The sequence below is a fragment of the Schistocerca serialis genome, chromosome 2 (assembly GCF_023864345.2).
Source record: "Schistocerca serialis cubense isolate TAMUIC-IGC-003099 chromosome 2, iqSchSeri2.2, whole genome shotgun sequence".
Lineage (NCBI taxonomy): Eukaryota > Metazoa > Arthropoda > Insecta > Orthoptera > Acrididae > Schistocerca > Schistocerca serialis.
The window spans coordinates 1,026,649,063-1,026,670,441 of record NC_064639.1 but is presented as its reverse complement, the minus strand read 5'-3'; the positions used below and the strand labels follow the sequence as shown (position 1 = coordinate 1,026,670,441).

Below are 21,379 nucleotides of genomic sequence, written 5' to 3'. Positions count from 1 at the left end.
ATCTCGATTTTTTTTTCCATCTTCACAAATCACTATGCAGGAACAACAACAGAGTCACGACACCACCACAGCTCTCTTCCAAGAGCACTGACGTGGCATGTGTTTACAGGCAACAGCCCAATGAATATCATGTGAACAACTTGTTGCGCAAGTGCTGACCTCTTGTGGTGATTCCGAGAACTTTTCAAACCCTCGTAGCTGACGAAATAAGGGGGAAGATTTCTGAACACGTAAATTCTGGGCAGAAACAAAGTAATCCATGAATGCTGTATGTCAGGGGAGCGGTATGTGACTTAAAGCATCACCACCTGCTGTAATGTAGGGCCACTTACTCCATGTTAGTAACATGCCATTGATTAGCCCGGCCCCTGGAATAGCACTGCAAATGACAATGTGCATCTGGTTGCTTCTTTGTGCAAAGGTATCTAACTGTGTCGATTTGGATCTTGGGTGACAATCTGTCACATAGAGAAAATTGTATAGTCTGGCAATTGTAATATTAAACTGATTTTCAGCAAGATGTTAATGTGAAATGTTGTTTTATATATATATATATATATATGTGGGAAATATTTGTTAAGTAAAATGTGAAAATTATAAATAAACAAAAAGAGGAAAATGGGATAGAACAGTACAAGTAATTATATGAAAAGCTGCAGTCTTGTTATCTTAAATTTTGGTTCATGTTCTGTAATGAAAATAACTGAATAAAATCATTATGTTCTGGTATTGTAATGCATCTACACTGAAGCACCAAAGAAACTAGTAAAGGTATGTATATTCAAATACAGAGATATGTAAACAGGCAGAATAAAGTGCTGCAGTCGGCAACACTTATATAAGACAAGTTAAAGGAATACAGCTGGGAAGAACACGTGAAACCAAAACAATCATAAAATGTCTGGCATTTGCAGATGATATAGCCATACTCAGCAATAATACACAGGAGGCAAAGGAAGCACTGGAATGCTTGCATGAAATAGCTGCCAAAACAGGTCTGCAGGTATCTTACGAGAAGACACAATATATGGAACGACAGACCAACAATGTACACACCATGCATACGGTATATGGATCCGTAGAAAGAGTCGAAAAATTTAAGTATTTAGGGGAGTACATACAAATGGGAGGATCAAACAAGGCGGCTAACATGGAACGAACGAAGAAACTCCAGAAGGCATACAAACTCACATGGTCACATTATAATAAGAAAAGCATATCGAGGCAGGCCAAACTTAGGCACTACAAAACAGTTGTATTACCAGAAGCATTGTACGCGTCAGAAACAACCACAATTGGAGCATCAGGCATCATAGACACAGAAAAAATAGAACGCAAAATTCTCAGAAAAATATTTGGACCAATTCACAGAGATGGCATATGGATGAAGCGACCTACCAAAGAGCTGTACCAGCACACTGACAGACTAACAGACGCGATCAGAAAATGCAGATTAACTTTCTATGGGCACATACAGAGAATGGACAACAACCGACTTACAAAGGAAATTTTTGATGTAGTAAACAGCTCAAGCAAGAAAACAAATTGGTATCATGAAATAGACGAAGACTTAAGGCAGATAGGGATCAACAGGCAAATGATAGGAGACAGGAAATACTTCAGAAACAAAGTTAGGAGTGCAAAATTTATTGTAAAGGAGAGAAAGAAGAAAGGAACATTATGGACAGAGCAAAGGAAACAGGAGCACAGCCAAAGAATGAAGAGATTTTGGGAAGAGAAGAGGAAGAAAGGAAAGAAGTGAAAATTGTGTCATCATGTGATTTTCGAGTTCAAACACTGTCCGTAAGGGCAACAATGAAATGAATGAATGAATGAATATATATATAAACAAAGATGATGTGACTTACCATACGAAAGCGCTGGCAGGTCGATAGAAACACGAACAGACACATACATACACACAAAATTCAAGCTTTCGCAACAAACTGCTGCCTCATCAGGAAAGAGGGAAGGAGAGGGAAAGACGAAAGGAAGTGGGTTTTAAGGGAGAGGGTAAGGAGTCATTCCAATCCCGGGAGCGGAAAGACTTACCTTAGGGGGAAAAAAGGACGGGTATGCACTCGCACACACACACACACACACACACACACACATCCATCCACACATATACAGACACAAGCAGACATATTTAAAGACAAAGAGTTTGGGCAGAGATGTCAGTCGAGGTGGAAGTGCAGAGGCAAAGATGGCGGCAACTTGAAATTAGCGGAGATTGAGGCCTGGTGGATAACAGGAAGAGAGGATATATTGAAGAGCAAGTTCCCATCCCTGGAGTTCGGATAGGTTGGTGTTAGTGGGAAGCATCCAGACAACCCGGACGGTGTAACACTGTGCCAAGATGTGCTGGCCGTGCACCAAGGCATGTTTAGCCACAGGGTGATCCTCATTACCAACAAACACTGTGTGCCTGTGTCCATTCATGCGAATGGACAGTTTGTTGCTGGTCATTCCCACATAGTATGCGTCACAGTGTAGGCAGGTCAGTTGGTAAATCACGTGGGTGCTTTCACACGTGGCTCTGCCTTTGATCGTGTACACCTTCCAGGCTACAGGACTGGAGTAGGTGGTGGTGGGAGGGTGCATGGGACAGGTTTTACACCGGGGGCAGTTACAAGGGTAGGAGCCAGAGGGTAGGGAAGTAGGTTTGGGGATTTAATAGGGATGAACTAAGAGGTTACGAAGGTTAGGTGGACGGCGGAAAGACACTCTTGGTGGAGTGGGGAGGATTTCATGAAGGATGGATCTCATTTCAGGGCAGGATTTGAGGAAGTCGCATCCCTGCTGGAGAGCCACATTCAGAGTCTGATCCAGTCCCGGGAAGTATCCTGTCACAAGTGGGGCACTTTTGTGGTTCTTCTGTGGGAGTTTCTGGGTTTGAGAGGATGAGGAAGTGGCTCTGGTTATTTGCTTCTGTACCAGGTCGGGAGGGTAGTTGCGGGATGCGAAAGCTGTTGTCAGGTTGTTGGTGTAATGGTTCAGGGATTCCGGACCGGAGCAGATTCGTTTGCCACGAAGACCTAGGCTGTAGGGAAGGGACCGTTTGATGTGGAATGGGTGGCAGCTGTCATAATGGAGGTACTGTTGCTTGTTGGTGGGTTTGATGTGGACGGACGTGTGAAGCTGGCCATTGGACAGGTGGAGGTCAATGTCAAGGAAAGTGGCATGGGATTTGGAGTAGGACCAGGTGAATCTGATGGAACCAAAGGAGTTGAGGTTGGAGAGGAAATTCTGGAGTTCTTCTTCACTGTGAGTCCAGATCATGACGATGTCATCAATAAAACTGTACCAAACTTTGCGTTGGCAGGCCTGGGTAACCAAGAAGGCTTTCTCTAAGCGACCCATGAATAGGTTGGCGTACGAGGGGGCCATCCTGGTACCCATGGCTGTTCCCTTTAATTGTTGGTATGTCTGGCCTCTCCCGGGATTGGAATGACTCCTTACCCTCTCCTTTCAAACCCACATCCTTTCGTCTTTCCCTCTCCTTCCCTCTTTCCTGACGAAGCAACCGTTGGTTGCGAAAGCTAGAATTTTGTGTGTATATTTGTGTTTGTTTGTGTGTCTATCGGCGTGCCAGCGGGTGTGTGCTGCAATAGAAAACCCCGCCAAATGTGAAGTGCGTGCTGTCATAAGGTTTTTTACAGCCAAAGGATATTCTGCAGCAGCTATTCATCGTGAGCTTTGTGCCGTGTACGGACCAAGAGTTATGAGTGAAGGAGTTGTCCGTGAATGGGTACGTTTATTTAAAAGTGGACGAGAAAACGTTCATGATGAAGAGAGGAGTGGTAGACCATCATTGGTGACTGACGAACTCATTCAGACAGTTGATGCAAAAGTTCGTGAAAATCGACGTTTCTCAATGTCGGAGTTGTCTACTGGTTTTCCACAGATTTCTAAGACTCTCTTGTACGAGATAGTGACAGCAAGATTGGGTTACCGTAAGTTCTGTGCACGATGGGTGCCCAAAATTCTTACCGACCACCACAAAACTCAAAGAATGGCCTCTGCATTAGACTTTCTGTCACGTTATGAGGGCGAAGGAGAACCATTGTTAAACAGAATCGTGACCGGTGACGAAACCTGGATTAAGTACGTGAACCCTGAGACAAAAGAACAATCAAAGATGTGGGCACATTCAAATTCGCCTACCAAACCAAGAAAAGCCTCGCAAGATTTTTCTGCCAGAAAACTGATGGCAACGGTGATTTGGGATGCCAAAGGGGTGTTGTTGGTTGAATTCATGGAACGTGGTACGACCATTAATCAAGACATGTACTGTGAAACAATAAAAAAGTTACGACGGGCTATACAGAACAAACGCCGTGGTATGCTGACTTCCGGTATCGTTTTTTTGCACGATAACGCCCGTCCTCACTCTGCTCACAGAGTCCTTCAAGTGGGACGTTATCAACCATCCACCTCACAGCCCAGACCTGGCGCCAAGTGATTATCACCTCTTCATGCATTTGAAGAAATGGCTCGGGTCACAGCGGTTTGATGACGACGAAGAGCTCAAAGATGCGGTCACAGGCTGGCTCCAGGCACAAGCGGGTGATTTTTATGCAGAAGGAATTTCAAAGCTTGTGAAGAGATACGATAAGTGCCTCAATCGCTATGGAGACTATGTAGAAAAATAGTGCAAAGATGTAGTTGTAAGATGTATATATTAAAACATTTTTATTTAACTTGGTGTATTTTTTTGAATCAACCGGAGGTTACTTTCTGAATGGCCCTCGTATATATATATATATATATATATATATATATATATATATGTTTGTGTTTGTTTGTGTGTCTGTCGACCTGCCAGCACTTTCATTAGGTAAGTCACATCATCTATATATATATATATATATATATATATATATATATATATATATACACTGTTGCCTCATCAGGAAAGAGATATATATATATGTTTCAAGTCTGAAGAGGAATATAGCCTATAGTTTTCTAGCAGAAATTGGAAGACGCTTTCCCATCAATGTGGAATCATACAAAGGCAGTCAAATTTGTAATTTTGGAACACATATTATGTTCGAGTATAATGACTTTTCTGGAGACTAGAAATCTACTCTGTAGGAATCAACATGGGTTTTGAAAAAGACGATCGTGTGAAACCCAGCTCACGCTATTCATCCATGAGACTCAAGAGGGCCATAGATACGGGTTCCTAGGTGGATGTCATGTTTCTTGACTTCCACAAGGCGTTTAATACAGTTCCCCACAGTCATTTAATGAACAAAGTAAGAGCATATGGACTAAAAGCCCAATTGTGTGATTGAATTGAAGAGTTGCTAGCTAACAGAATGCAGCATGTCATTCTCAATAGAGAGATGTCTTCCGCAGTAAGAGTGATTTCAGGTGAGCCGCAGGGGAGTGTCGTAGGACCGTTGCTATTCACAATATATATAAATGACCTTGTAGATAACATCGGAAGTTCACTGAGGCTTTTTGCGGATGATGCTGTAGTACATCAAGGGGTTGTAACAATGGAAAACTGTACTGAAATGCAGGAGGATCTGCAATGAATTGACACATGGTGCAGGAAATGGCAATGCAATCTCAATGTAGACAAGTTTAATGTGCAGCAAATACATAGAAAGAAAGATTCTTTATCAGTTAGCTACAATATAGCAGGTCAGCAACTGGAAGCAGTTAATTCCATAAATTATCTGGGAGTAGGCATTAGGAGTGATTTAAAAATGGAATGACCATATAAAATTAATCGTCGGAAAAGCATATGCCAGACAGATTCATTGGAAGAATCCTAAGGAAATGCAGTCCGAAAACAAAGGAAGTAGGTTACAGTACACTTGTTCACCCACTACTTGAATACTGCTCACTGGTGTGGGATCTGTACCACATAGGGTTGATAGAAGAGATAGAGAAGATCCAACGGAGAGCAGTGCGCTTCATTACAGGATCAATATAATGGAAGGAAACATTCCACGTGGGAAAAATTATATATAAAAAACAAAGATGAGGTGACTTACCGAACAAAAGCGCTGGCAGGTCGATAGACACACAAACAAACACAAACACACACACAAAATTCAAGCTTTCGCAACAAACTGTTGCCTCATCAGGAAAGAGGGAAGGAGAGGGGAAGACGAAAGGAAGTGGGTTTTAAGGGAGAGGGTAAGGAGTCATTCCAATCCCGGGAGCGGAAAGACTTACCTTAGGGGGAAAAAAGGACAGGTATACACTCGCACACACGCACATATCCATCCACACATACAGACACAAGCAGACATATTTAAAGACCTGTCTGCTTGTGTCTGTATGTGTGGATGGATATGTGCGTGTGTGCGAGTGTATACCTGTCCTTTTTTCCCCCTAAGGTAAGTCTTTCCGCTCCCGGGATTGGAATGACTCCTTACCCTCTCCCTTAAAACCCACTTCCTTTCGTCTTCCCCTCTCCTTCCCTCTTTCCTGATGAGGCAACAGTTTGTTGCGAAAGCTTGAATTTTGTGTGTGTGTTTGTGTTTGTTTGTGTGTCTATCGACCTGCCAGCGCTTTTGTTCGGTAAGTCACCTCATCTTTGTTTTTTATATATCATTACAGGATCATTTAGTAATCGCGAAAGCGTTACGGAGATAATACATAAACTCCAGTGGAGGACTCTGCAAGAGAAACGCTCAATAGCTCAGCATGGGCTTTTGTTGAAGTTCCAAGAACATACGTTCACTGAGGAGTCAAGCAGTATACTGCTCCCCCCTACGTATATCTCGTGAAGAGAGCATGAGGATAAAATCAGAGAGATCAGAGCTCACACAGAGGCATACCCACAATCTTTCTTTCCACAAACAATACGGGACTGGAATAGAAAGGAGGACCGATAGAGGTACTCAAGGTACTTTCTGCCACACACCATCAGGTGGCTTGCTGAGTATGGATGTAGATGTACATGTAATGTGGTATCTAAAATAAGAAGACAAACAATGGGACTCCCTAATACAAAAGAAATTCTGAAATGCGAAGATTCTGAGAAATAACTGGTCTGAAGAATGACAGCATGAAATAACCTACAAACTACTGGATCCATGACCAACATACCTACATTGACCGAGTTCTGAAATTATTTTGAAGGCACTTTACAAGGGTCAAATTCTTGGCTGAACTAATGACAGCCATCTAATATGAGTATTGACCAATAGAATGCACACCTGGATATGTGAAAAAATGATTGGGAAGAAATGGTCAAGAGGTAGTTCAATTTTACATTATGTGGAACAACTAGATATCCTTCATGAGACTTGTGAGAAAGAGATGTGGAGAAACAATTGTTTGGATTCAGGGGGAGAGACTATACCCAACCAGGTATTGAAGTTAAGAAAAAATAGTTTTGTAATGCAAGGAAAAATAAATATTGATGGGCCTCACAGAGAAACAAGAAGAGTAATGGGGAACACACAAAATGAAGAGGAAATAGGAACAAGAAGAAGTGTCTCAGTTGAAAAAACAAAACACTCTTTGGGCCAATAGAGCACATCAAAACATATACTGGAGAAAGCAAAGCTGCAGGGAGTGTTATGAATGTGCTTCCAATTGTAGATCATGCTTTGACCAGTTTTTATATTTATATTTTTGTAAGCTCTGTACAGGTTCTAGGTTTAGGTAATATGAAAGGGTCTTTTACTGCAACTAGTTTAAGAAAGCACATTTTTAGTTATCATTAGGTTCTTACAATGTGATACTAAATATTTTTCTCCAGTATTAACCAAACTAGGCCATTACCTGATCTAATTATTCCAGTGTTTTCCACAATGAAGAGAATACTAAGAAAGATGATTAGTAGGACACACAATAATTAAGTGAGGGAAGTAATTCCTCTGTCATGACCAGTATCTTCTAATACTACCACAGTTTGCACCTTTAATTAAAACATTTTCTTTCTTTTTTCTGGACTATTTTGCTGGGATAGGTTTTGTAAAGGGATAAATATGTGCTTATTGTTTTATGTATAGGCTGTTCTTGTTGAGTTCTACTCAAAACTGTATGGGTAGGCTCCAGTTCTAAGGATCTTAGGAAAATCTGTGTGTTGGACTAAAAATTATCAATTAGTAGTATCATCTTGTTCAAATGAGAGGTATTAAGATGGTCCAGTACATTGAGGGAAAATGTGAGGATAAACCTCAAACCTGTACATAGTATACACTTTATGTATTCTTCCCTATATTCTGTCCCCAAAAAGGTGTAAGTATTTTATTGGATATGGGAGTATCCAGAACTGTTCACGAAACTGAGCTATCTGAATGCAAAATATAATTTTACTTGGACATTTAGTCCTGGGAGCAGACAAGGTGGTGTTTTCCTAAAGAACAAAACTTGTACAGCCTCAAAAACTCCTGAGCTGATTAACAACTGTATTTACCACAAAACATATTTAATGATACTTAAAGGATAGGGTATTACTACTTCTTATTACGGCTCCATTCCATAATTTTTAAAGCTATACCAAGTACTGAAACTGTGCAATAAACTTTCTATTACAAAATTGTTAAGGATTTTGTGGCCACTTACAAAAAGCACATTTCTTTAGTACATAACCAACTGAAACAGATGAAAATATAGCCAATTCCTTGACAACTATAAAATGACACATTGAGTAGAACTTTCATCAAATATTTGTAAAACTGTGTCAACTCCCTACATAAATCATCTGGAAAGTTATATTTAAACCAATATGCTAGCCAGAATTGGAAGCACATCTTCTCATCAATTTAATACCATTGCAACCAGGTGTGTTGCATCATTTACAGTAATGGGCCAAGTACATATTTCGAATAAAATTTCAAGTCACTGACCATTCCCCAGCAACAGCATATAGTGTTCATTCATTTTCAAAATTGAATGAAATTAAGAAGAAAAACTTCAAGACACCGTGCAACTATTGCTATTTGTTTCTCAACAACAACTTCTTCTTCTTAGTTTCCTTGATAATGGTTTGAAGAAAAGGAAATGTCTACATGTTGATTAGATTCCCTCAGTAGAATGTAATATTGACTAAAGAAAATATACTCACAAATCAGCAAAAATAATATTGACTGCATTTTATATTACAGCAATAAAAGAAATCAGAAATTAATTTATTCCAAGTTAGCTGCCTTTATAGAAAAACTTGTCATTGAATCTGCAATTTATAGGAAAAATGTTGGCAGAGAAACACTATGAAGCGTATAGAGCTGAACATCACACATACTGTTATCTTATTAGCAATTTGTTGTTGTTGTTACTTGACAAGGTGATGGGCTAACCCAGCCATAGCACGATTTAATTTGTCATGTAACTAAGTACAGCCACGTTTCAATTCAAAGCATTGTGCTTTATTACCTCGCAATGCGAAAAAGAAAAATAAACATTACAAGCATTTGAATAAACATGACAGGCATCTGTGGAAAACACCTTCAAGCGAATCCACAACAACTTACTGTTAACAACCTTAATTTTATGGATAGTAAGGACAAGAAAGACGTGATATGCCAACAACAGAGGGAGGAGAGGGTGCAAGCAAATGTTGACATGTAAAAGTGAAGTCAATGGAAGGAGGGACACAATGCTGAGTGGAGCAGGACTCAAGTAAATTTGTAGTAAGATCTTATGGGACCAAATTGCTTAGGTCATCAGTCCATAAGGCAGGACTCGAGTATCTGCCCCAAAGAAGAACAAGTAAAATGCACAAAAATGATGAAGTAGATACGTGAATTACTAAATGGAAATTTCTGCAATATTATTAATGATGTAGAGAAAACCATCTCTGCAAAACCATCACTGCTTTCGTCGCATAAAAACTATACGTTCAGGATAGCAAAGGAACTCTTAAGATAAGACTGTTCGTCAATGGAATCTTGTTTCGGAAAGAGCCTAAATATAGGAGTTATTTTTTATTTTTAATAAACAGTGCACAGTAAATAAATAGTGAAAAATCACATTACTCAACGAGTATAATTAAACAACAGTGCAAGGCAACATTTCATTGTTGTGAATGTAGAGTTTCATTTTGTGGCCATTTCTCCTCTATGGCTACAACATGAGAACTTCGGATTATCATGCAGACATGGGCAGGAAAAAGTTAGAAATGTTGTGAATGTAGAGTTTCATTTTGTGGCCATTTCTCCTCTATGGCTACAACATGAGAACTTCGGATTATCATGCAGACATGGGCAGGAAAAAGTTAGAAATGTAGAGACAAACAAAGCTGAACTTTTAAATTAACTAAGGAGCACCAACCTTCCCCTCTTCATTCTATGGAAAAAATTTTGCAGCCAAATGGTTCCCTAACTACTAATGCCATACCATCATGAACAGGGGCAGCCACAATATGCCAAACTGCACACGCACAATGTGCAGGCCGCGAGAAGACCACGGCCCGGCCTGTCATTCGGGTTTGCTCTATTGTTCTCGGAAGTACCCGGAACAGCATGACATTTCGTTTAGCATTGTGGTGCAGCATGTTGTGGTCAGTACAACTCTCCGAGTTTGGCAGAATTGTGGTGTCAGCACTGTTTACTCTTCGCTATTTGTTCGTGGTATGTAGTATGTTCAGAGGTCCAGGTACAATCCCTTAAAATGAATGGAAATGACAGAAGAGAGGACTCAGAATTCTCAATTCTCATTAAGTGACAGGAACTGCTTATTTGGTACAAAACGACATTATAGTACCATGAAGAAAGAATTTAAACTTTTAGATGAGAGTGGAAGAGCAAAAAATCACAATGATCGACAGATGGGGTTCATTGTTCTGTAGATCAAGAAGCACTTTGTACTAACTTTGCAGGTATGGAGCACTTGAAGAAATTGGTGGTACAAATAGCAAAATTTCTGAAGTTGCACCCGTTAATCCATTTTCAGTTGCAACAAATTTCAATGGATATGAACAAAGAGTATGGAGACTTAATATATTACTGCAAAGACATTGGTTAAGTCAAGGGGCATGCCTGGAATGATTTTTCAATCTAAATTTCGCTATTGTTGAATTTATCAAGGAAAAAGGAATGGATTGCAGACTTAGCATTTTAAGTGGACTTGACTGCACTCTACCCACAGTGAGACATCTCACGGTAATTTCTTTCTGATTTGATGAGGATCCGTTTAAAAAGGAAATCACATTGTGGAAGGGACACTTTCTCACACAGACTATCCAGTTCCCTAAACTCACTGGCATTAAAGAAAGCACAAAGGTTGAAGCATTCTTTGTGACCTTGCAAGAATTAAAATAATAGTTCCATAAAGGTTTTGAGGACACTGTCTATCTTACATCTATTTTCAAGACAGTTTGCCGTTTCAGTTGAAAGTGCACCAGTGCATGTGCAGATTTAACGATTGATCTGAAAGGTAATTCCAGTTTTAATTACAAACTGTTTTACGTTAAAACTCTCCAGGACGACTACATTGCTTTTCTCAGGTAGATTTGCAAGTCTGATAATGGTGTTTCAAAAGTGCTACAGTACTTCACGATTACGAGGCAACTTGAGTGCAAAACTCTGTAAAATTGTCTGCGTCTGTCAGTATGCCAATAGTTTGTACCAGTCATAAATTATATTACATCTTCAGCACACCAAAAATAATTAATTAATACTGAAAACTTGTTTTGTTTGTGATTTGTGTTGTTCATAAATGTTAAATACAAGACCAAGTCATAAGCAGTATGAATGTACTGTCGTTTAAATGTGTCGTTTTCACTGTTTTGCCCTCTTCTCCCTCTTCACGCTCAGATAGTGTGGTGTGGTAGTTGGGGAATGTGAAGCGAGGCTGAGTGCTCTGGCACTTGGGCTCGTGCATGGCCCACGAGCCAAAATCCTGACCACTCCTGGCATAGATCCAAATTTCATAGAACTAGTCCAGAGTCTTGCAAAGAATAATGTCTGTCGTAATAAGACATCAAGTGTCTCGTGTGAAACTGAAAAAATAATGGTTGATGCTTTCACTGCTCTTAAATAAACACCGTATGTTCACCTTTTCTGGAGCGAACCTGTCAATGTTAACACTACTTCATGATTTGTGCATCAATTTTGCTGATTTATATTCAAGTAGCTTTACAGTTGGCCTCACTAGGCTGAGTAGACCTTTTTCCAGACCTTTCCACCAGAAAAAATCTGAAGCTGGCACTAGTGATCAAACACATGTCCTCAGCTTTTACTATACTCCATTCATCATAAGAATAAATCTGATGTAAACAAACACACACACAATGATTGTCAGCAGCCATAGCTCTTGTACACCGGTGTTGTTCTGCTCTTGGAAGTAGGTCCAACTTACGTATTAGAGATTTTACTATTACGTCACTGTAAATGGAACTTTAAGACCTTCTGATGTATTAACAGCCATCAATGTTTGTCTTAATCATACTTTAGCTACGTAATTTTTATTTTAAGCACCACTTGTGCTGTGATTGTATCACTGTTCATAAGTACCGCACAAATGGATGACACTGCTTCGTGTTTCGTAGTGAAACGCGTGCAGAGCACCACTAATGGCTAGAAACCAGTTGTTCTTAATGTTTTTCACAATGTTACAGAGAAAAATGAGCTCTGACGTTTGTAGAGAAACACGATTTAATAAATATTGGAGATGTGATTGCAACTGTAATCATGGCATAATTGATAGCCTCGTTTCTTGATAATCGAGTCGGCTGGTGGGTGGTAGTTCAAAACTCAATGTGATCAACAATTTTTTTTTGTTGCGTTTCAATACATACGACATTTAAATATGAAATTTATCAATATACGGTAATTAACTCATTCTTAACAATCATTTTTTCAAGGAAAATGCACGTCTTCTAGTTTCTAATTACATATCACATGCAGAATTCTGGTTTTCATTGCAAACACACATTCTTAATTATCGATATATCATAAAAGATTGTTACAAATTTTGAAGTTAAAAAACATTACACAATTAGATTTTTTGGAGAAAAATGTAAAATCAAAAACTTTTTGTCTGAATATGACCACTGTTTTATAGGACAGATGTGGCCTCACATGAGCCAGAGTGATAAGTATCGTAGAAACATGGAAAATAATTTTCACAACGTCAAGCCCATGGTACAAATGCTGTATTTTTACAGTTGTCACCATACCACTGCTATCTGAACCTAACAGAACTGATCTGGAGCCAAGTTAAGGGATATGTCGCGAGAAATAACAAGACATTTAAGCTGCCAAACTTACTCGAACTAATGCACAAAGCTTGTTGACACATCACTGCTGAATGATGGCAAAATGCAGAACAGCACATCATAAAAGAGGAGGAGGAGGAAATGTGGACTTTTTGGTGGCTTGGGATCCTGTTGTCAATCACCTCGTTATCAGTGTGGCAATACTGAAATATACTGCTTTCCTCGGAGTCCAATAAGGAAGTAGTTCAGATATTACCAGATGACTGACTGTAATACCTTCAATGGCTTCAATATTTGGCTACACAGTGAAGTCCCAGCAGCGCGCTTTTACGCTGAATATAGCTCATGGAGAAAAATTACCCTTGATAAAATCAGGAATTTTCATCACTCTTATTTTTAATTACAGTACTATGTTAGCTAAGATCGAGAGCATGTTTTCCTTTGGATCACCTAAGATGCGTATGCCTGTGTTTTACCATTATTTCCTTCTGTTCAAGAATTAAATTACATTTATGTCTTTGCTACAACTGTTCACATCACTGCAGTTCAGTTGGACCAGGTGCTGGCCAGTGCTTTCCAAACAAAATGCACCGGTAAAGCTGTTGTCCCGTATTATCGCTGAGTCGATGTACGCGTAATGCACAGCATTAAACATATCCTCATTTTCGTACTTAATTGTGCTCGAGACAGATTGGCTTCTGCGCCACGTGAAACGAAATCCAATGAGGTTCCAGCAAATGCAGGAAAATACATAGTGTAATGTTTACCTGATGTTTATTCTTATGGTGAACAGAGTATAGCCCAAAAGGCTGATCATTAGGCCACACAATCAATTAGCTTTTGCAACTGCCATATGAACTTTTAGTGTTGTGACATTATAAGACTTGAAAGGCCACATGTCACACCAAAAGAGTGTGTGATATCTACTGGAGTAGAGACAATGTGACAGACGAGGAAACTGAATAAAAAATAATAAAATCAATTGGCATAAACTTGAACAAAGAGCCGGGATTATCACCCGAGGCTGAAACAGCAGACAACAAATCAACAGTCAGCGCTGTGGAAAATAGCGACATCATTGGGAAAGGTAGTTTTAGGGACACTACCTGCAAAGCACTATGGGCAGCTTCTCTGAGAAATATTGTATGTTATGTTACTGGTCTTGTTCTAAATGGGTACTTCATTCAGTGGTGCTTAAAGACATGTATTGTGTCTCAGAACTCCACTTGTAAAAGTACTAGAGTGTATGCTGTCACTGCCTCCCCTCCTTTCTTTTCGGACATCAACACAATTGTGCTGCCATCATGGCCATATTACCAATCTTGTTTGCCAAATAATATTATTTGTATTACGTCACCATGAAGTAACAGCTAGAAATGAAATAAAAACTTACATTCAGGAAAGAAACATTTAGCTCCTTTGCAGAATATCCTCTTGCAAGATTTCTTCGTACATAAATGTCATAGTCTCGCACTATTCTTGCCACTATATCTGATGTGGAAACTCCTTCTGTTCGTTCCGTGGCTGCAAACATCCCTTTTTCTTTTAGTCGTGCATATACATCGGTGCCATCTTCTGTCATATAAGGCATCTCATCATGTGCCACAAAATCAATCTGCAGAACAAGCAAGTAATGTAAATTAAATCTTCTTTAAATATTTTACAAGAACTTGCTCTTTTTCTGTTAGTTGTGCTAACTTTACAGACAAAACTAGCATATTCCATTAAGTTTCAGGTGTGCAGCCACAAGAAATCTCCTTCTTCTTCTAATATTTCGGCTGTATAACGTTCAGCCATCTTCAGAGTGAGCCGCAAGACCGCCGCTCCAGTGCTCGCTTCGTCCCTTTATACTCGTGTACCGCGCGACTGCGCATGCGGCCACAGATGCAAATGCGCCAGAGAAGAAGAAGGAGATTTCTTCCGGCTGCACACCCGAAACTTAATGGAACAGTCTTTGTGCCGCCAAAACCTGAAGACGCAAAACTAGCATAGTTCAAAGTTAAGTATAGTATCATGACTAAACACACAGACTTATTAATCAACAGCCACATACGAGTAACATAAGTTAGTGGCAACTGATGTGTTCAGGTTAACTGACTTTGTACTTGTACTTAACATGTACAATAAACGCACTGAAAGGTCAACAACGGTTTATGAATTATCTTGAATGTTTTAAGCAAGTGTAGTACAATGATAAACAACAAATTTATTTTTCCATCTTCTTTAAGTATCCTTTAATATCTAATAGAGAAAACATTTTAAATTCACTTTCCAGTACACATGATAATGACTTCCCATTACCAAGAAAAGTTACTGAAACTATCTTGCAAATCTTCAGCATACCATGATACGGAAAATAGGGTTTCTTACAAACGTAATTATGCATATAGATAATAATAATAATAATAATAATAATAATAATAATAATTTTGTATGGCTCAATGGCCTGGTGCAAGTATTTCTATTGGATGTCACTTCAGACACTTGTGTGTCCCTAACCCACCTACAGTTTATTGTGGATTGGTTGGTTGGTTGGTTGGTTTGTGGGTTTAAGGTACCAGACAGCAATGGTCATCGGTCCCTTGTTCCAAAACTTAAAAACAAACACACAGATTAAAAAACGGATAATGGAGACAACAGATGACACAGGACAAGAAAAACTCAGACAAAGAACAGACAAAACAAATTAAAATCACACAGAGTGTGACAGTGGTTGGCCGACCACAGAGGAAAAAAGGGAAAGCCAACCACCGAGAAACACATTAAAAACTCAGTCTAAAACCGTAGGCCAAAGGCCAGAATCAACATAAAAAAACATAACAACCACTTAGATTAAATGATAAAAACCCCCTGCCCGAATAAAACGCAAAACTAAGTCCGCCATGGCAGAGTCATCTGTTAAAAGGGCAGGGTACGTATTAGGCAGTGCTAACGTCTGCCTGAGCACAGCTAAAAGGTGACACTCCAACAAAATGTGGACCACAGTCAAAACGAAGCCGCAGCGACATAGAAGTGGGTCCTCACGGCGCAATAAGTGGCCGTGCGTCAGCCGAGTGTGCCCAATGCGCAGCCGGCAGAGGACAACAGACGCCTTGCGGGAGACCCGCATGGACACCACACAGTCGTCGTTGCCTTGATAGGGCGAAGTTTGTTTGGCATGGGCAGGTTACGCCATTCAGTGCCCCATAGGTCGAAAATTTTGCGGCGTAAGATTGCCTGCAAATCAGTCGCCGGGAGGCCAACCTCCAGAGATGGTTTACTGGTGGCCGCTTTCGCCAAGCGGTCAACATTTTCATTGTCGGGTGTCCCAAGATGGCCTGGGGTCCACATAAAGACCACAGATCGGCCGCAGCGGGTAAGAGTATGCAGGGACTCCTGGACAGCCATCACCAGACGAGAGCGAGGGAAGCACTGGTCGACAGCTCGTAAACTGCTCAGGGAGTCGCTACAGATAAAGAAGGTCTCACCTGAGCAGGAGCGGATATACTCTAGGACACGAAAGATGGCGACCAGCTCAGCAGTAAAAACGCTGGGGCCAGCCGGCAAGGATCGTTGTTCGTAATGGTCCCCTAGAGTTAGAGCATAACCTACCGGACCAGCAACCATCAAACCGTCAGTGTATACAACGCCAGAGCCCTGATACGTGGCAAGGATGGAATAAAAGCAGCGGCGGAAGGCCTCAGGAGGGACTGAGTCCTTCGGGCCCTGTGCCAAGTCGAGCCGAAGGCAAGGGCGAGGAACACTCCATGGGGATGTACACAAAGGGACCCGGAAAGGAGGTGGAACAGGGATAACCCCAAGCCCTGAGAGAAGCTCTTTGATGCGGACTGCGATCATACAACCCAATCAGGGCCGAAGTTCTGGGAGATGGACGACTGACTGCAGGAACAGGAGACGATAGTTTGGATGCCCGGGGAAGCTACAAACATGGGCAGCATAAGCGGCCAGTAAATATTGGCGCCTTAACCGCAATGGAGGGACACCTGCCTCCACTGGGTTGGTCCGGAAGGCACCAGTGGCAAGTCGTATTCCGCTGTGTAGGATTGGGCCCAGCACCCGCAGCGCAGATGGGGATGCTGAGCCATAATCCAGGCGAGACTGGATTAACGCCTGGTAGAGCCGTAAGAGGGTAGATCGGCCGGTGCCCCACCTGGTGTGGCTCAAGCATCGCAGAGCATTTAGATGCTGCCGACACATCCGTTTAAGCTGCCGAATATGAGGCAGCCAAGTCAACCGGGCATCAAAAACCACACCCAAAAACCTATGTGACTCCACTACAGCAAGAAGTTCACCATCAAGGTAAAGTCGCGGCTCCGGATGAACAGTGCGTCGCCAGCAGAAACGCATAACGCAGGTCTTGGCTGCCGAAAACTGAAAGCCATGCGCTACAGCCCAAGACTGCACCTTGCGGATAGTGCCCTGCAGCTGACGTTCAGCAGCTGCAATGCCAGTAGAGCTATACTAAAGGCAGAAGTCATCAGCATAAAAGGACGCTGAGACAGACGTTCCCACCGCCGCAGCGAGCCCATTAATTGCTATTAAAAACAGGTCTCCTGAACTCAGGAGGAACTATGGGAGGCCGCAACTTGCACGCAGAAGGAACGAAGCGACAGAAAATTTTGTATGAAAATTGGGAGCAGACCCCGAAGACTCCAACCATGAAGCGTAGAGAGGGTGTGATGTCGCCATGTTGTATCGTATGCCTTCCACATGTCAAAAAAGACAGCGACAAGATGCTGATGGCGGGCAAAGGCCATATGTATGGCAGCCTCCAGGCACACCAGATTATTGGCGGCAGAGCGGCCCTTATGGAACCCACCCTGAGAGGGAGCCAGAAGGCCCCGAGACTCAAGTACCCAATTCAACCGCTGGCTCACCACCCGTTCAAGCAACTTGCAAAGAACGTTGGTGAGGCTAATGGGACGGTAGCTGTCCACCTCCAAAGGGTTCTTACCAGGTTTCAAAACAGGGATAACAATACTTTCCCGCCATTGGGACAGAAAGTCACCCTCGACCCAAATACGGTTGTAAGGACGAGGAGGCGTCACTGGCAGTCCACTGAAAGGTGTTTCAGCATCTGACAGTGGATGCGATCTGGCCCAGGAGCGGTATCAGGGCAAGCGGCGAGGGCACTGTGAAATTCCCACTCACTGAATGGAACATTGTAGGATTCAGGATGGTGGGTGTGAAAGGAAAGGCTCCAACGTTCCATCCACTCTTTAATGGAGTGGAAGGCCAGTGGGTAGTTGGAAGAAGCGGAACTTACAGCAAAATGCTCTGCCAAGCTGTTGGCAATTACGTCGGAGTCAGTACAAACTGCTCCATCTAGTGAGAGCGCAGGGACGCTGACAGGGGTCCGATAGCCTTAGAGGCGTCGAATCTTGGCCCAGACCTGCGATGGAGACACATGGAGGCCAATGGTGGACACATATCGCTCCCAGCACTCCTGCGTGCATTGGCGGAAAGACAGCGGGCCTGCACACGCAGCCGTTTGAAGGCGATGAGGTGTTCTATAGAGGGATGGCGCTTGTGACGCTTAAGCGCCCGCCGGCGATCTTTAATCGCTTCAGCGATGTCAGCGACCACCAAGGCACAGTCCTCCGCCGAGTGGACCCAGAAGAACAGGGAATGGCAGATTCTGCAGCAGTAACGATGCCGGTGGTGACCGAGTGAACCACCGCATCAATGTCGTCATTAGAGAGAGGCTCAATAGGGGCAGTGGAGGAGAACAAGCCCCAGTCAGCCTTATTCATAGCCCACCTGCAAGGGCGCCCAGAAGACTGACACCGAGGCAGTGACAAAAAGATCGGAAAGTGGTCACTACCACACAGGTCGTCATGCACTCTCCATTGAACAGACGGTAAGAGGCTAGGGCTGCAAATCGAAAGGTCGATGGCGGAGTATGTGCCGTGCACCACACTGAAGCGTGTGAAGGCACCATCATTTAAAATGGAAAGATCGAGCTGTGCCAATACATGCTCAACGGCTGCGCCTCGACCTGTTGCCACTGACCCACCCCACAGAGGGTTATGGGCATTGAAGTCGCCCAGCAACAAGAAAGGTGGCGGCAATTGCGCTATCAGCACAGCCAGGACATGCTGCGCGACATCACCATCCGGTGGAAAGTAAAGACTGCAGACGGTAACAGCCTGTGGCATCCACACCTGAACAGCGACAGCCTCTAAAGGTGTTTGTAGAGGGACAGACTCGCTGTGAAGAGAGTGAAGGACATAGATGCAGACGCCACCAGACACCCTTTCAAAAGCTGCCCGGATCTTATAATAACCCCGATAGCCACGGAGGGCGGGGGTTCGCATTGTTGGAAACCAAGTTTCCTGAAGAGCAATGCAGAAGAAAGGGTGAAGGCTGATAAGTTGTCGGAGCTCAGCTAGATGATGGAAGGAACTGCTGCAGTTCCACTGGAGGATGATACTGTCCATGGCTGAGAAAGATGTGAAGGGACTGGGGAGGCAGTTTACACCTCCTGGGCCCCTGCTGCTACCGAGTCACCACCTGTGCCACAGCTACCCATCGCGTCTGAGGGACTGGCGAGATTCAGGTCCTCAGCGGACGCCAGAATCTCCACCTCTTCCTCAGCTGCAGAATTGGAAGGGTGCGGTGGCACAGGTGCCACTGCAATGTCAGGATGCTTGGGAGCCTTTTTCTTTGACTGCTATGCACGCTGTGCCTTTGGTGGGTCTGGCTGGGAGGGTCTCACTGGGTCAGTCTCAGGGACGGACGACGACCGTGAGGCCCTACGACCAGCGACCGGTTGTTGCTTCGGAAATTTGCGGGTGTCCGCTTTGGCACTGGGCAAAGCCTGGGATGGATGGCCCCAAGGGACCCCTTCCTGGCGAGAGTAGCCAAAGAAGTCTCATGCTTCTCCGGCTGGCGCTTGTGACGCTGAAGCGCCCGCCGGTGATCTTTAATCGCTTCAGTGATGTCAGGCGACCACCAAGGCACAGTCCTTCGCTGAATGGACCCAGAAGAACAGGGAATGGCAGATTCTGCAGCAGTAACAATGCCGGTGGTGACTGAGTGAACCACCGCATCAATGTCGTCATTAGAGAGAGGCTCAATAGGGGCAGGGGGGACTAATGTCCCCGATGGTTGGGGTGGTGTTGCTCCTGAAGGAGGTGGAGCAGGAGCAACAGGGAGTGAAGTGCCCCCCACAACCAAGGGGGCCGGTGAATTCTGACAGAGCTGAGATCCAACTGTATGTGATGACATGGTAGATGTTACAACTGGTGTTGCAGCAGCGGCATAGGTCGACGTCATTGGTACAGGATGGAGCCTCTCATATTTCCGCCTAGCCTCGGAGTAGGTCAGGCGGTCCAGGGTCTTATATTCCATTATTATCCATTCTTTCTGGAATATCCTACAATCCGGCGCGCAGGGGGAATGGTGTTCTCCGCAGTTAACACAGATGGGAGGCAGAGCACATGGAGTATTGGGATGCGAAGGACGTCCACAATCTTGACATGTGATGCCAGAAGTACAGCGAGATGACATGTGCCCGAACTTCCAGCATTTAAAACACCGCATCGGAGGAGGGATATATGGTTCACATCACAGCGGTAAACCATCACCTTGACCTTTTCGGGTAAGACGTCACCCTCGAAGGCCAAGATGAAGGCACCGGTGGCTACCTGATTGTCCCTCGGACCCCGATGGACACGCCGGACGAAGTGAACACCTCGTCGTTCTAGATTGGCACGTAATTCATCGCCGGACTGCAGAAGAAGATCCCTGTGGAATATAATACCCTGGACCATGTTTAAACTCTTATGGGGTGTGAAGGTGACGGAAACATCCCCCAACTTGTCACAAGCGAGCAAACTCCGTGACTGGGCAGAGGATGCTGTTTTGATGAGGACTGACCCAGAGCGCATTTTGGACAAGCCCTCCACCTCACCGAACTTGTCCTCTAAATGCTCCACAAAAAACTGGGGCTTGGTTGACATAAATGATTCCCCATCAACTTGTGTACACACGAGGTACCAGGGTGAATATGCTCCACTGCCTTCTTTAGCCATACGTTCCTTCCATGGAGTTGCCAGGGAGGGAAATGATCTTGGTTCGTATTTCTTACCATTGAGGTTAGACCTCGATCACTTAGAGACTGCTGGTGGAGGCCCACCAGCGAGAGATGATGTATCAAGCTTCATTGCGGGCCATCCGCCCTGATGCCACCCACTCCAACCAGGGGCTCTCCCCACGGGCGCCACCTAGCCACAGCAA

The 21,379-nt window shown here is 43.3% G+C and overlaps 1 protein-coding gene across 8 annotated transcripts in view; it reads right to left on the bottom strand.

Annotated features, from left to right (window-relative positions):
- LOC126458440 (choline-phosphate cytidylyltransferase A-like) overlaps positions 1 to 21,379 on the bottom strand; it is a 133,350-nt gene that overhangs the window by 40,119 nt on the left and 71,852 nt on the right. For all 8 annotated transcript variants that reach the window (XM_050095497.1, XM_050095500.1, XM_050095495.1 and 5 more), the window contains one exon: positions 14,532 to 14,753. In XM_050095497.1, coding sequence (XP_049951454.1) covers positions 14,532 to 14,753 — 222 coding nt within the window. The remainder of the gene's footprint in view (positions 1 to 14,531; positions 14,754 to 21,379) is intronic.